General features: G+C 37.1%; 1 protein-coding gene across 1 annotated transcript in view; it reads right to left on the bottom strand.

Moving 5' to 3' along the window:
* Positions 1–386: 386 nt before the first annotated feature.
* Positions 387–14,143, bottom strand: part of COL6A3 (collagen type VI alpha 3 chain) — a 93,476-nt gene continuing 79,719 nt past the window's right edge. Inside the window, exons 43-48 of the mRNA XM_072121452.1 lie at positions 13,048–13,338; positions 12,324–12,404; positions 10,615–10,785; positions 8,277–8,327; positions 2,290–2,463; positions 387–1,374 (exon numbers count right to left, since the gene is read on the bottom strand). Of these exons, the coding sequence (XP_071977553.1) occupies positions 1,334–1,374; positions 2,290–2,463; positions 8,277–8,327; positions 10,615–10,785; positions 12,324–12,404; positions 13,048–13,338 (809 nt within the window). The 3' untranslated portion in view covers positions 387–1,333. The remainder of the gene's footprint in view (positions 1,375–2,289; positions 2,464–8,276; positions 8,328–10,614; positions 10,786–12,323; positions 12,405–13,047; positions 13,339–14,143) is intronic.

The raw sequence follows: 14,143 nt of genomic DNA, 5'->3' as shown, positions 1-14,143 counted from the left end.
GTGTAGAATGTCATATTTCTGGGGGTAGAGCTACCATTAACCCTGCTTAGAAATTGAATCACACTTTCAGTAGCTCATGTAATTTATTTTTACTAATCAATTTAGGTTTTAGGTTTTCAATGTAGTTTGGGTAGGTTGGTCCAACAGGAAAGAGAAATATAATTCCTCTTGAGGTTGGTGTCACATGGATGGATTACAGGCTTATTTTTGCATCCGAATTGTGGGTCAGTGTCCCAACCCTACAACTGATCTATGGCCCAGACAGAATCTTAGATATCAGATAAAGTCAAGGGTAAAGGGTGATCCTACATGTATGAAACTGGACTATAAAGACAACTGTTTAGTAGAAGTTTTTCAGATTGTAAGAAATAAGCACATACACACAGTTAAACACCTCTTCATTCTTTATTCAGTCTTTTTATCATCTCCCTTCATTAAAAAAATAAAAACAGACAAGAATAATCCCATTTCAAAATTTATAGCAAATAATTTCCCTTTCCCAAAGTGTAAAATTACAAACAACAAAAATACATCCAACCAAAATAAATGTATCTTTTGCATAGCCTGCAATGACTGCAGCTACCTCATTTATATCCCAAGTGGTAAAACCTAAATCTTTCTATCCCATTGATACCAGAAGAGCCTAAAGTGTACTGCTCTGCAATATTTTGTAAGCCCACACTGGCATGAATAGGGGTAACGCCCGTTACTCTCCAAATGACACGCTGCCCTGGAATTACGACGGCAAAAGTTGCCAGTGCCCTGCTATAAAGAGGAGAACTTGAGAAGTAAATACTTATACAGTATTGGATACAATACATCTTCTTCTACATCAGGGACTCAAAGTTCATTAAAAGAAGGCTTGACTTGGCTTGAAATAGAAAAAATCTAGCAGAAAATGTATTGCAATTCTATAGGACAGTGGAGAGTTTAGAAGGGAGATTGATGAAGCAGGTGTTATCTGGAAGGGCAAGATATCTTTGGGTTGGACTCTACTGCTGGGTTTCTGACAGTAAAAAACAAAACTCTTACACAGCTGCTGACTGATGGGAGAGCAGAGTACCGGTTAACTGTTTCATTGCTGCAGAACGGCACAGCTTTCCTCCACATATGACATAATGGGTAGGTCTGTGCCTATAGCTATCTAAAGCACTGAAAGAGTTAAGATTCCCAGCACAGTGTTCTGTAAGTCCACTAAAGAAATAGCACCATTTTGATAAAATTGTGAGCCTCCCCCACCCTATGGAAGGGCAAGTTGGTGGGTGGCATAGGGTGAGTAGAGGGGCAGTGCACCCTGGGCTGTCTCCTCTGGAGAGGTAAGAATCCAGGACCTTTATGTTCCAATTGCAGAGACTACGCTAGGATTCAGAGGTGCTGTAAATAAGAAGAAATCGAGAGGTTAGTCCATTTATCTGATTAGAAATCCAATGTGATGTGGATCAATATGTATGGTAACAATATCCACAAATCATTACTCCATGTTTATGTATAGACTGATAATCAGCTTATACTATAACTAGAAAATCAACAAGAATCAGAACTATAACAACGGCCCCATTACTATATCTCTCCCAACTTGCCACATGACATCCCTGACTCCCCAACACGATAGCACATTGAATGTGACCTATAAATCCAATATCTGACCAATATAATAAACTTATCCTACTGATTTGTGTCTCTAGGAACCATCTGTAGTCTAACCCTGCAATGATTCCCCCTTCCAACTCCGCCTTTCTATGAAGTTAACATTGGCAAGTCCCAAAGTCAAAAAGTAGTTAGTGTTGGATGCTGCAGGATCAGACTACGGAGTCTGTTACCATGGAGACACATCTGTCTGCATTAGAACTTTAGAAACAGTAACATTTAACAAACTTTAAAAAACTTTGAAAACAAAGTTAAAATCTTTACTGTAATTTATATGTTTTTTTTTTTTAAATATGCAGAGGTAAATTATAGTTACAGTTTATCATAGGTGAAGCTAATTGGGGTAAAGAGGTAACCAATGGGCATTGTCTCAGAGATGTGGGGGAAACATTGTACCAAAAGGCCCCTGTAACAGGGGTCCAAAAAATTGCAGGCTGTTTGTTGTTTGAATTTGTGAATAAATTTGTAAAAGCAAAAAGAAATCAGACCCAACAATGTAATCAATTAAAGAATAAGGGTAAAGGCTATCGAAATGAAAGAGGTTCAAGATGAACCCATTAAATGGAATATAAAGCAACATTTTAGTAAATATAATATCATATAAGTCTATGAAACCATCTAGCTGCCAGGACTACTACTCACCAGAAATACAAATCTTTTCACATTCTTTCTGTGTGTTGAACCTGTTCTCATTTCCTCCACAGCCGCCATACCAGAATCGTGCACAGCTCTTGGTTTCTGCGTCATAGTGCCACTTCAGAACAAATTCCCGACAGGTGCCCTCTTCCTTCGGCAGTTTACACACCTCAGGTCCCACTAGAAAAAAATAGAATTTTTGGTTTTATAAGGAAAAGATTTCAAATTCGATAAAAACACCTAAGGCAGTTACAAAGATAATGATCAAAAATAAAGTAGTATATGAATCAAGAAATTTTGTCTTTTGAAATGTATGAGGTTATTTAAATCCTGATAGGACTCCTAGGATGGACTATGAGAGTCCTAACTACCCCGCCCACACACAGTGATTGACAGCTCACTTAGTATCTGTGTGTGGGTGGGGTATCCAGGACTCTTATAGTCTATTTTAGGAGTCTTGTCAGAATTTATTCCTTTTTCTTTTAAATCCTGATCCAAAAACCACAAAAACCTAGATATATGAGTTACAGAGTTCAACCTTGTTCTTAGGTTGTATTATACCCTAAAGTAGCAAATACATCTATATACTAAACAGTGTGTGAAAGAGTTATCCACCAGTGAGAAGTAAAGAAAAGTAATACCGCTACAGACAAAAATTCCCATAAATCAAGCATTTGGCAAAATGGTGGCCATTCCACTGATAGTTAAAGGGCTCAATGACAACATTGCATTTACCACTTTACAATTCCAGTCCCTTTTTAAGAAAGTTTCTGTGCTATTGTAGACCTCATTATAAGACGACATGTGCTGGCTTCAAATTAAAAGTTACAAGTCTTACAAATTGCCTCTCTTTGAAGACATAAAATGCAGAAAAAACACTACAGTTTCTCACGCAGCAGTTAAGTTGTCTAGATAATACAATGCATGCTCTTTGGACTCGTGCCAGTACTTGTCAAGACCTGGCAATCTATCAGATTTATATAAAAAACATATGTTTGTAGATTAGACAATTATGACATCATCCTATTTTTTCTGCCTTTGTCTACAATGATTGGATGTTATTTTTAGTTTTTTTTTTCATTGCCCTTAACTCACTAGATACAAATCTTTTCACTGGCCAAAAAGGGAAAAAAAACCTAAAAAAAATACTAAAGTCCACCCACCCCCGGGGAATTCTGGGTAAACATGAACAAACTGCTAAGCAACTATCTCCCACATGTTACAGTGAATGCGTATAACACGGCACAGATGTAATTACCCATAATTCTGTACGACTTCAATCAAGCTATTCATAAAACGTTGTCCAAAAAGTTTAACTGTGGAATTCTGGGTAAAGCTACATATGGCCTTGAGCTGAGTGTGACGGAAATTTATGGCTGTTGGCTTATATATGCCGGATAACAGCATTCAGACTTAAAAGCAGAAGAAAGACTGGGTCTTTTTATGGGGTGTAATGGCTTATTCATGTTTATTTCTCATATGTATTCATTTACAGATAGTGATTTGTGGTCAAGAATTCAGAACTGTCCTGTAGAACGAAAGACCGAACTATTCACTGGATGCTCCATCTCCAACGTTTAACCGTCTACATTTTTTTCATATATGATTTGTGGTTGTTGCACGCATGATGGAAATATAATGTATTATTGTGCATTTACTTTGACTAGCCAAATCTACTATCTTAAAGGGATTTTCCATGAATGGTGTCAATCGGATATTTTCTTCTAAAACCTCCTATCTTTGAGCAATGTTTTAAATGAATGGTCTAACTTTTTCTTACACTTTGTATTGATTATGTCTGGTGTTGCAGCTCAATCTCATTAACTTGATCAGAATTGAGAACTAACCCGCTGTAATTGTAGATACAACCATATAGAACTGGTCAATAACAAAGGCTATGAATTATTCACTACAGCCCTTCAATTGTAGGTCATTGGGATTTCGGGGGTCCTACTCCAGACACATGTCTGATACTGTTGACCAATATTAAGGACAGGGCATCACCATCAAAGTCCCCAAGAACTGTCTAGATGTTCTACATAATATTAAGGATTATGAAAACTATTCTCACTGTTTATGGGTAATTCATTTAATCATGTATTGTCTGCTAAATGTTCATTTGACACTAATACCTTTGTAATAGTTACCAATAACCTACATAGATTTACACATCCTCATAAAATTTTACAAATTGTTAGGTAAATATGATTTAGTATTACCTAGTTGAGATAGTTTCAGTAAATTTGGATTCATAATTCCATGAGGATATTTCACACCATATGTGCGTCCTTGGGCATGTTATTGTATAAATTAATTTAATTTGTGATATATATATATATATATATATATATATATATATATATACAGTTAGCTCAGATAAAATGTTATTAAATATGTTATTAAAGGAAAGCCTGTTGTACTTTGTAGCCATGTGTAATTTTTGTACTTTCTGTAACCAATTCTCACTGTTTTCTAGATCTCCGCTTGCTGAGTTTACTTCCTGTAGATAGAACTCTGTTATGTAATAACACACAGTTCTGATTACTGTAACAAGCCGTGCACCCATGTGACATCACATGACCATGGACAGATTTCTAGCGATGGAAGTTAACATAGAACTTCCCAATAGCAGAGATCTAGAGATCTAGCAGAGATCTAGAAAACATATAGGAATTTATACAGAATATATATTAGAAAAGTCTATATCTTTTCAATGTACAAACAATAACATTTATTTGCCGAAATTGGACAAATCATTTAAAATCAAGTTGGCAGTGGTCCATAGATCAGCTGTTCTCAGCTGCGTATAAACAAATAACCAGACAGGAAGTAGAGAGATACATTCTTAGTGTACTGACCCGTCATGGTTATTGTATATGAGCATCCAGTGACCGGTGATAGTCTACAGTGATTTAGTTCTCCCACTACACTGTGAACGGAGCTGTCTGCTTACTGCTCCATTTATCACCTACGGCTAATAGTTGATCTTTGGAAGGGCTGAGGGTTGGACTCCTACCAATCTGATATTTAGAAGCCATCCTTAGGATAGGTCACTTATATCTTTGGCCTGAAAAAAAGCCCTTTAAGGTAGGATGAATAAAACACAAGGCCGAAAGGATGGTAAAGTGATGGTTTTTAGCCTTAAACTTTTGTTTCTCTATGTGTGCATGAGGGCTGCAAGCGGGTCACAAACAACGGGCCATGTGCTGTTGTTTTTGGCCTATTTGACATTAGGTAAAGGTGCCCGACTGGCACGTGCTTGCTCCTGGGGGCCGTGATCTACCCGGAATTTATGCATGGAGACTCCTTATCCCTTTTTAGATAAATTATACTTGAGTTAGAATTGTTCCCCAAACAAGAATGTAAATAGATTCTAAGTTTCTTGTAAATAGTTGACTTTTTTTAATCTTTATCCGAATACACCGTACTGGGCCTCATCGCTAACAATAACTATGCTCTTGCTTACAAAAGTACAAATACAACAAAAGTTACAAACAACCCCTAACAGTATAAGTGGAAAATGGACAATGATTTTGGCTGGATTTTTGGGCTATTTCATAATTTACATCCCTGGCTTCCCTGTAGTGTTGGCTACATGACTGCCCCTCTGCTTATATAGCGCTTAGTGTGTCCCAAGTATTGTACACTCACATGTGCTTCAGTTTATTTTTTTATTAAGTTTGCATCTGTTTGGGACCAAGTAACATTCGAAAACTGAAAACAGATCCATGAATCATTTTAATGAAATAGTTTAGAAACAAGCTGCAGATTCACATATGTGTACTGGATTGTGTTTGGTGAAACATTTTCCATAACTTGGGAATACATTCCTAGGGAAAGGAGTGGATCTGAAAGAACACTCCTTCAGTAAACCTCATAAAATGAAGGATTGGATTGTTAACTTGTGTAGTGACCTACTGTATGCCATGATAAAATTTGACACAATTGATTTATTTAAATATGATATCCCAATACAATGCAGATACTAAAAAGACAAAACAAGACCTGCTTTATAACCTCGGGGTCTACCCTTCAAGGAAAAATAACATTTCACAGCTGAAATCTTACATCGTCCATTTGATAAATAAATTATTTCCGTTCATTTTAAGAACCAGAAATATTTTTCTTGGCTTTGGGTTTTTTTATGAGAAAGGACCTTTTGTCATCCAGCTCTTTGTATCCTTTTATAGGCACTGATCCACTGTTGGATTTTTTCTTTGGCATCCACCATTCCCAATAAGTGGAGAAGGTAGGCCCGATCTGCCCTCTTGACAGTATAGAGCCTAATTAGCATAATTGCTCATGAATGGTGGAGGCTAAAGAAAAAAAACAACTTTGATGGAATAAGTAGAGTAGTGCTAAGAGTAGGACCTGGCGGAGCTGAGGAAGGTCATTTTTAATATAATATGGTTCTTTGACTCATTACCCTTATTTTAATGGCCATTTCTACTGTAGATAGGTTGTAGAGGATTCAGAAAAAAAGGATCTGCTATTTTTTCCACGAAACAGATCTTGATGATATGTTATCCTGTTAAAGTAAAAAAAAACTCATCTGAAACGTAGAAAAGAGAAAAATGGAAAAAAAGCAGACCCTTTGTCAAATCCTGAACAATACCTTTAAAAGGATATTCCCATCTTAGAACGTGCATACAATTTCCTATCACTCCTTCTCTGTAAAATTCATAATGAAAATATGTCCCTAGTGCCACCTGTCAAGGCTGCCATTGGGTGCTGCGTTCAGTAGATCTAGAGATGGTTGTGACTGTGTGCATCCTTCTTCATTTACATCACAAATTAGCAAAGCAAACATGTGTGACTCTATCAGTGACATGGGAAAATAGATTGTGCCATGAATATGGAGAAGGCATGGCCAATTCTTCATCCGCTGACCTTCTTAATAGGGCAACCAGCAGCAACCCTTTTCTTAAGATGTTTGCAGGTCCTCGAGGTGGCACCCCAAGCTTTCAGACATTTCTAGAATGCCCTTTGGATATGTCATACATATATGGATAGGAATATCTCTTTTAGGGCTGTCTCAGGTGACCATGGTCAGCCCATGGGATTCATGGCGATTTAAGATGCTAGGAGTCCCTTCGACTCTGTAGAACAGCAGCACCAAACTTTGTAGTTCAGCGCTTCTGTTTAGTGGATTAGAAGAGACTTCTTGCATCATATATCATTCTTTGCACTGTGGACAGATTGTGAAACAGGAGACTGTATGGTCTAAGATTCATGGTTTGACCACGGTCATCTGAAAGAGCCATACGCCTGTTTCTTTCTCTTGATTCTATCTCATGTTCAGTTCACATCCAAGATCATTTTCATTCTGTTAAAGGTGTTTTCCCACAAACAAAAGGTAGGCCCTATCCACAGTATAGGGCCTAACTTGCTGATCAGTGGGGGTCTCAGTAAGACTCCCACAAATCGCGTAAATGAGGGGTCTGTCGGATGCGCATGACCGTTCTGCTCCATTAATCTCTATTGAGCTTCAGAGATTGGTGAGCGTGGAGCTCGGTAATTTCCATCAGCTCCATAGAGATTAATGGAGCAGAATGGTCATGCGCGGCCGTCTGCTCCATCAGTCTGACAGAGCATGGACCCCTCGTTTTCGCAATCTGTGAGAGTCTTAGCACTGAGACCCCCACTGATCAGCAAGTTAGGCCCTATCCCATGAATAAGGCCTAACTTTAGTTCGTGGGAAAACTCCTTTACATTCATTATAGAAGCACAAGTTTATCTGAGCTACAGTACACAAATGAAAAGTTCAATAATCTAGTGGTCTTTTTACGTATGCAAAACACATTTATGTTTCATCACTGGATTTAGCTTGAGGTTTACAGTGGTAACTGACTGAGGCCTTTCTTCAAGACAAAATCCTCAAAAATTGTATCTTTAATTCACAAGAGTCCTTTTTTCAAAAAGTTGAGCTCTTTCTGGGTGAATCCTTCTGCGCCTGAACATTTGCTTCCTGCCCGGACGCCGGCTGAAATTACCTGCAAGTGCTTTAGATTCCAACGTTGGAAGTTGCATGGTTTTCTCAACAGCTAAAAAATAAACAGATAAAAAAATATAAAACAAAAATTTTGAATTTTAAGAAAATTAAGTAGAAAAGTGTGAAATTGTGATTTTACGTCTGCACGAATAAAGGTTTTGCTGAAGAAAAAAAAATAGTTTATTACTTTTGAAAGTTTCCTGGAGCTGGAAAAAATAAGTAAGAAAGCAAACAAAGAACTTGTGACATGAGCGACCTGGATAATGATAAGAAATGATGGTTTGTTAGATGGATGGAACATGAGGTGAAACTTGATTTACCGGTTATTTAGTAGTGATTAATGGTAAAATGACACTTAAAACAGTAATCCGAAATGTATTAAAATAGATTAAGAGATTAGTCTTATTGGAGAGTCCATTGTATGAAGAAGTACAACCTCCATGTATGTGTGTCCAGATTTGCATCAAGGGATATATGTATTGTTATATGCAAATAGTGGAACATAGCAATGTAAATGTATTGAATTAAAGGGGTTATCCATATACAAAAACCTCTCCCTGTACATTAATGTTTCCCTGGATAATCCCATTAAAGGGGGTAATGATGAATAGTGAATCATTCAAGATTCAATGCGCTTCGAAAAAATTTTCAATAGATTTGGTTCAAGTCTGAATCAAGTCAAGTTAGAAATTGGTATTTAGTGCTCTAAAACAGACAAAAAGTCCTATCCCGTTTCATCCATTTTCTACAAGTTTGGGTCAGGATTAGCATTAGAGTTAGAATTAGGGCTAAACCTAACCCTAATGCTAAGCCTTACTCTAAACCTAATGAAAACAATTGTAGAAAACAAACAAAATGAGATAGGATATTTTCCTTAAAAAAATATGTTTTATAGGACTGAAGCATGTTATATACTAATATTCTAAGCAAATGGAACAACATTGCTTTGTCCAGAACAAATTTGGATTTGATGTGGTCCAGGATAATCGACAGATTTGCACCGAATCTACAATTTGACTTATAAGTTTGGTTAGCTCAATAAGGGAGTGTAACATCTCACAAATCACCCACAAATCACAAGATAAAATAGCAATGTATAGGGCAGCGTATAAGTTTTCCAGATAGACCTTTCCTGTTTACAAGAAATAAAGGGGGTCATTTATCTTAACTTTCCTCTTATATGCACCATAATTGTGCCATTTTACAGTGAATTAATCCAAAATTGCAACTTTTCCACTCAGCTAGCAAAGTAAGATGCGTAAGAATTTTTTAGCGTTGCACCTCATATATCTTTAAAGGAAACCTACCATTTGATTTGATGCATTATGAAGCAAACATACCGTGAGAATGCTGTAGTTACACTGATGCAGAATTATATCTTGTTTAATCACTGTGCTGAGTTGTTTTGCTGAAATAACAATTATAAAATATATAATAATAAATAAATATATAAATAATATATTATAATAAAGAAGCTCTCTCGCTCCTTTGCCTGGCTCAGCTGCTTTTCCTCTCATATTAGTTATGCACTGCACCAGAGAATTATGTAATCACTGCGTTATCCCTGAGAGGCAGAAGTAATAAATTGCTGCACCATCCCCCATCTGCTGTGTATGAGTGCTAAGGTTGATTAGTTCTGTCTGCACAATTAAGTAAGCCCCATGTGTAATGTGTTATTGTAGGCATCTAGCTTTCCCAAGGTCCTGAATTTTATAATTGTTTTTTTAGCAAAACCACTCAGCTCAAAGATTAAACAAGATATGTTTCTTCATCAGTATAGCTACAGTATTCTCAAGGTATGTTTGGTTCACAATGCATGAAATTTTGGTGCAAATTGTGATAAAATGGTGCAGTTTGGGCACAAATATGGCGTAGGCAAAAATTTAAAAGGGGGTTTCAGCTTTTGTGCGAAAAACCAGCAGACACATTGCACATCACCCTGCAAAATAAACTATATAAATCAAAAAAAGACAAGCACAAGCGTCCTGACTAAAGATAAATGACCCCAAAAGAGTTGATTTAGGAAAAAAATATTTAACTTTATCTTTTTGGAAATTAACGTGTGGGTTGTGGTCATGCTAAGGATTTATGTCCTATTTTCCTTTTCTGTTGGCTGTTAACAAAGAAACTCCATGGTTGAGTCATGGTGATGGATGGATGTTGATCTTGCTGTGTTGTGTCAGAATATATTACACTAAAGAAAATTGCATTGACTGTTTTCCACCAGTTTCCTGCTGTGGAGCATAAAGCCTGTGGGGGCAGAAAAGCTCTAAAAAATTGGTAGTTAATATTAAAGAAGAATGAGTAATATATACCCCGTGTATGCTAATGGTACTTACATGTCTTTTGACACCTATTGATGCATTCAGCTTCATTATCAAATCTATTGGCATTGCCACCGCACCCACCATACCAAACCTGGGTGCAAATCTTGTTTGTCTTGTCAAAGAACCACTTAACCTCATTCTCCTTGCACTGGGTGCCCATATCCAGATCTAGCTCGCAAGGATCTGTTAAGGTGGAATTTCAGAAAGTGTGCATAAAGTTACAAGGTGAACAGGTAGAAGCTGGGAATACCTGCAGGTTAACCAAGGACGTATCATAGGGTCATCTTCATACATTCAATCTTCTACAGTTAATCCAATAAATTATAGGAAAGCTTGGGTAAAGCATACACTAAACTAACAATACACTTTTTGATATGTACATGTTACACTTTATGTAACATTATTTTGGTGTATCCTGCATTTTTTGTGGTTTTACCTCGGACTCTATCTCTTATTTTGAGTTTTCTCTGAGCTGGTCGGTGGTATCTAGCCTTAATTACATCTTCCATACACAAAATGTGGAGAAAACAGAACATTTTGCTCTATCAACCACTCCCCTATTACATTTTCGAGAAGTACTGCACAGTCTGTGAATAAAGTCCATGTAATGAGATAGAAAACCTACTATTAGCTGCAGAAATATGAAAGCGCATGCGTCTTTGTTACTCTCACTTGGCTCATCCTTGGCACCTCCCTATACAAAGATTTCTATGTGCATATACTATCTGTGAGCTAACAATCCCTCTTGGGAGACCATCATGAATTCAGAGGAGGTGAAAAGTTTAGAGGAGAGGTGGAAAGGAGCCTGACAAGTGGAGAAAGAAGTATTTTTCTTAAATATAATAAATTACAAATGTTCTTATATTTACTTGTAATTTTAGTTTCTGCCACATATTTACCAGATAATTGACCATAAAAGTGGAAGAAAAGTGTTATGTGATTGACTTGTGCTGCAAACTCAAACCAACCAGTTACTGCGAGCTGCCAGCTGTTAGAATAAAGCAAGAGAGGAGTCATTCATGGATGCAGTATAATAGTTATTATGGCGACAACTCTATGTTAGGAGTGAATATTATACAGTCTTCTTTGTATATTTGCCTATAAGAAAAAGGTCAAATAACAAATCCATGTATTTAGCCGGTCTTTGAAAGATGCAAAAAGACATAAAACTATGAATTTACGTCTTAGGAAGAAAAATTTCTAAAACATCACCTGATGGGATAAAAAACTTATGTTTATGTGTTTTGAGTGACAGATTCAAGTCATTTACCTGCTAAGTTTATTATTTACTATTTTATTTGATTTTGTATGTAAACTATTTTCGCTATTTAGACCAATTTCACACAAGCATTATACAGGCGCATTTGTGCACTCTATAATGACAGCAAATAGTTACCTATAATGCTATTAGTTAGAGCGATTAGATCTCTGTCAGCCTGGGTATTTGTGACTTTGATGTAAATGTTCACATTTAACTACCCTTCCATAGTTTACATATAGTATATAGTTGATGTACCAGTTAAACTGAATAAGTAGTTTTGGAAATCTGTGCAACCAAACTTTTTGTGTGTTAGTAGCAGCAGGACTGTGCTATATGTATTTATATTGTAGCTGTACTCGGATCACTCTGGTGCTATGGTGTGGGAGATCTCTTCACTGAACACTGCAAAGCAGTGTCTTTAGAAATTAATTTTAGGGAGTCCAGATTATTCATCACTTACCCATTTCAGGGGTATCAAGGGGTTCTGTGCTCACTATCTTTTCAGACTCCACAACAACCTCTTGCTGGGGCTGGGATTTACCTGCAATACAGAATTACATACGTTTATGTGTCTATTCAAATGTATACTTTTATGTTTTATTTATTTATCCAGTGTACCATGATCCCTCCATGCACAGCACATCTAAGCTGCAGTCTTGCTGACATCTCCAGCTATCTAGCATCCTATAAATGACACCAGAACTGTGTTTATAGGTGCCATAGTTCAATAGCTATAGCCATTGTAACTGGGTTTTTTTCATGGAAGGGCTTATATTTTAACCCTTCTCTGAATAGAATAAATATCATGCTAGTGCTTATTTTCAGGGTAGGGCTTATTTCTGGAGAAATACTGAATATTTTTACTGCTATACATACTGCTGCAGTCTACATAGTGTGCTAGATGAAGTTATAGAGTCAATCTGAGCAATTATGTGCCTTAAATCTGGTATTTGTAAAATAGCCAAACAGTTCAGACAATACAATTTTCCTAGAGAGAGATTTCCTGTAAAATGACTATTGTGTGAATGGAAACTACAAGTCTTCTCCAAGTGAATCATCCATCCTAAACCCTCCTTCCAAGTTTGGTTTTACTATTAATTTAACAGTCTCGACTGCACTTGAGCCGTTTTAACTAACTAATCCCATTATAGAGTGGATTTAGTAACACAGATGTTCATACTTACCAGTAGTAAATGTTGCTTGGTAGGTGACCAGACCAAGGCTCTTGTGTTGCCCTGTAATAGTGACTTGATAGTTATGTCCACTCAGAAGTCCTCCAATGAGTCTTTCGGTGCCAGTGACGTTCTGTTTCAGGACTAGAGAGTTGTCATCTATAGAGGTGATGCTCATCTCATAGACTTGAGGCTTCTGGGGGTCAGAGCTGGTCCAACTCAGATACACACTGCTGTCAGTCACATCAGACACCACGAGCTCAGGGCTTGAGGAGGTTGTCATTTGTGTAGGCACAACAAGATCTTTGAAGAAGCGGAACAGAATTTCTTCAACTCAATTAACCAATATCATATTTTAAATGACATCTACCACCAGGATGAAGGATTATAAACAAAGCACACACTGACATACTGGTGTGTGCCCCCTCTTCTTATGCCCTTCTTTTTTTTTTTTTACGTTTTTAAACATTATGCAAATGAGCTTGGAGCCTGGAAACCCTCATGGTCATTTGCATACCATTTAAAACTTTTGTTTTCTGCCAGATGAGGCACACACCAGTATGTCAGTGTGATTGGTTTACATTTTTGATCCTGGTGGTAGAAGTCCTTTATTGCTAAGACATCGTCAAATCTTGTGGCACGCAAAATGTCCAGATTTGTGTTCATGTTAAAAAGATAATGGTGGAGATTCACCATACAGTATATTTCATAAGTTTCTCCTGATTTTGCAACTATCAACATTCAAGCGATCTGTGTCTCCATGCCAGTTGTCTGACCGATGTGGTACTTAGAGGAAGTGTCATGGTTATACTTTACACCAGAAAATAGCATAAATAACATTGGGGAACTCTCATTTTGCTGCCTTAAAAGATGGGGGATTCTGGAAATTACACCTGTGTTCCCCTATCAGCTCTAGTTTTGGAGATCTGGCATTACCACTGTACGAAGTATACACTGCTGAAACTAGTCGTCACTCAATATTGTGCTCAAGAAATTTTAAAAATGAATGTCTAGACCAGAGATTTTCCACCAGGTCACTGAAACCTTGTTTCTGTAATTTCCTGCGATGAGGTGTTCTTGGATGCTTTTGGATGCTCCAACAGTAATC

This window comes from Engystomops pustulosus, chromosome 8 (genome assembly GCF_040894005.1).
Source record: "Engystomops pustulosus chromosome 8, aEngPut4.maternal, whole genome shotgun sequence".
In the NCBI taxonomy this organism is placed as follows: Eukaryota; Metazoa; Chordata; class Amphibia; order Anura; family Leptodactylidae; genus Engystomops; species Engystomops pustulosus.
Note: the sequence above shows the minus strand (reverse complement) of the source record. Positions and strands in the feature narration are given on the sequence as shown.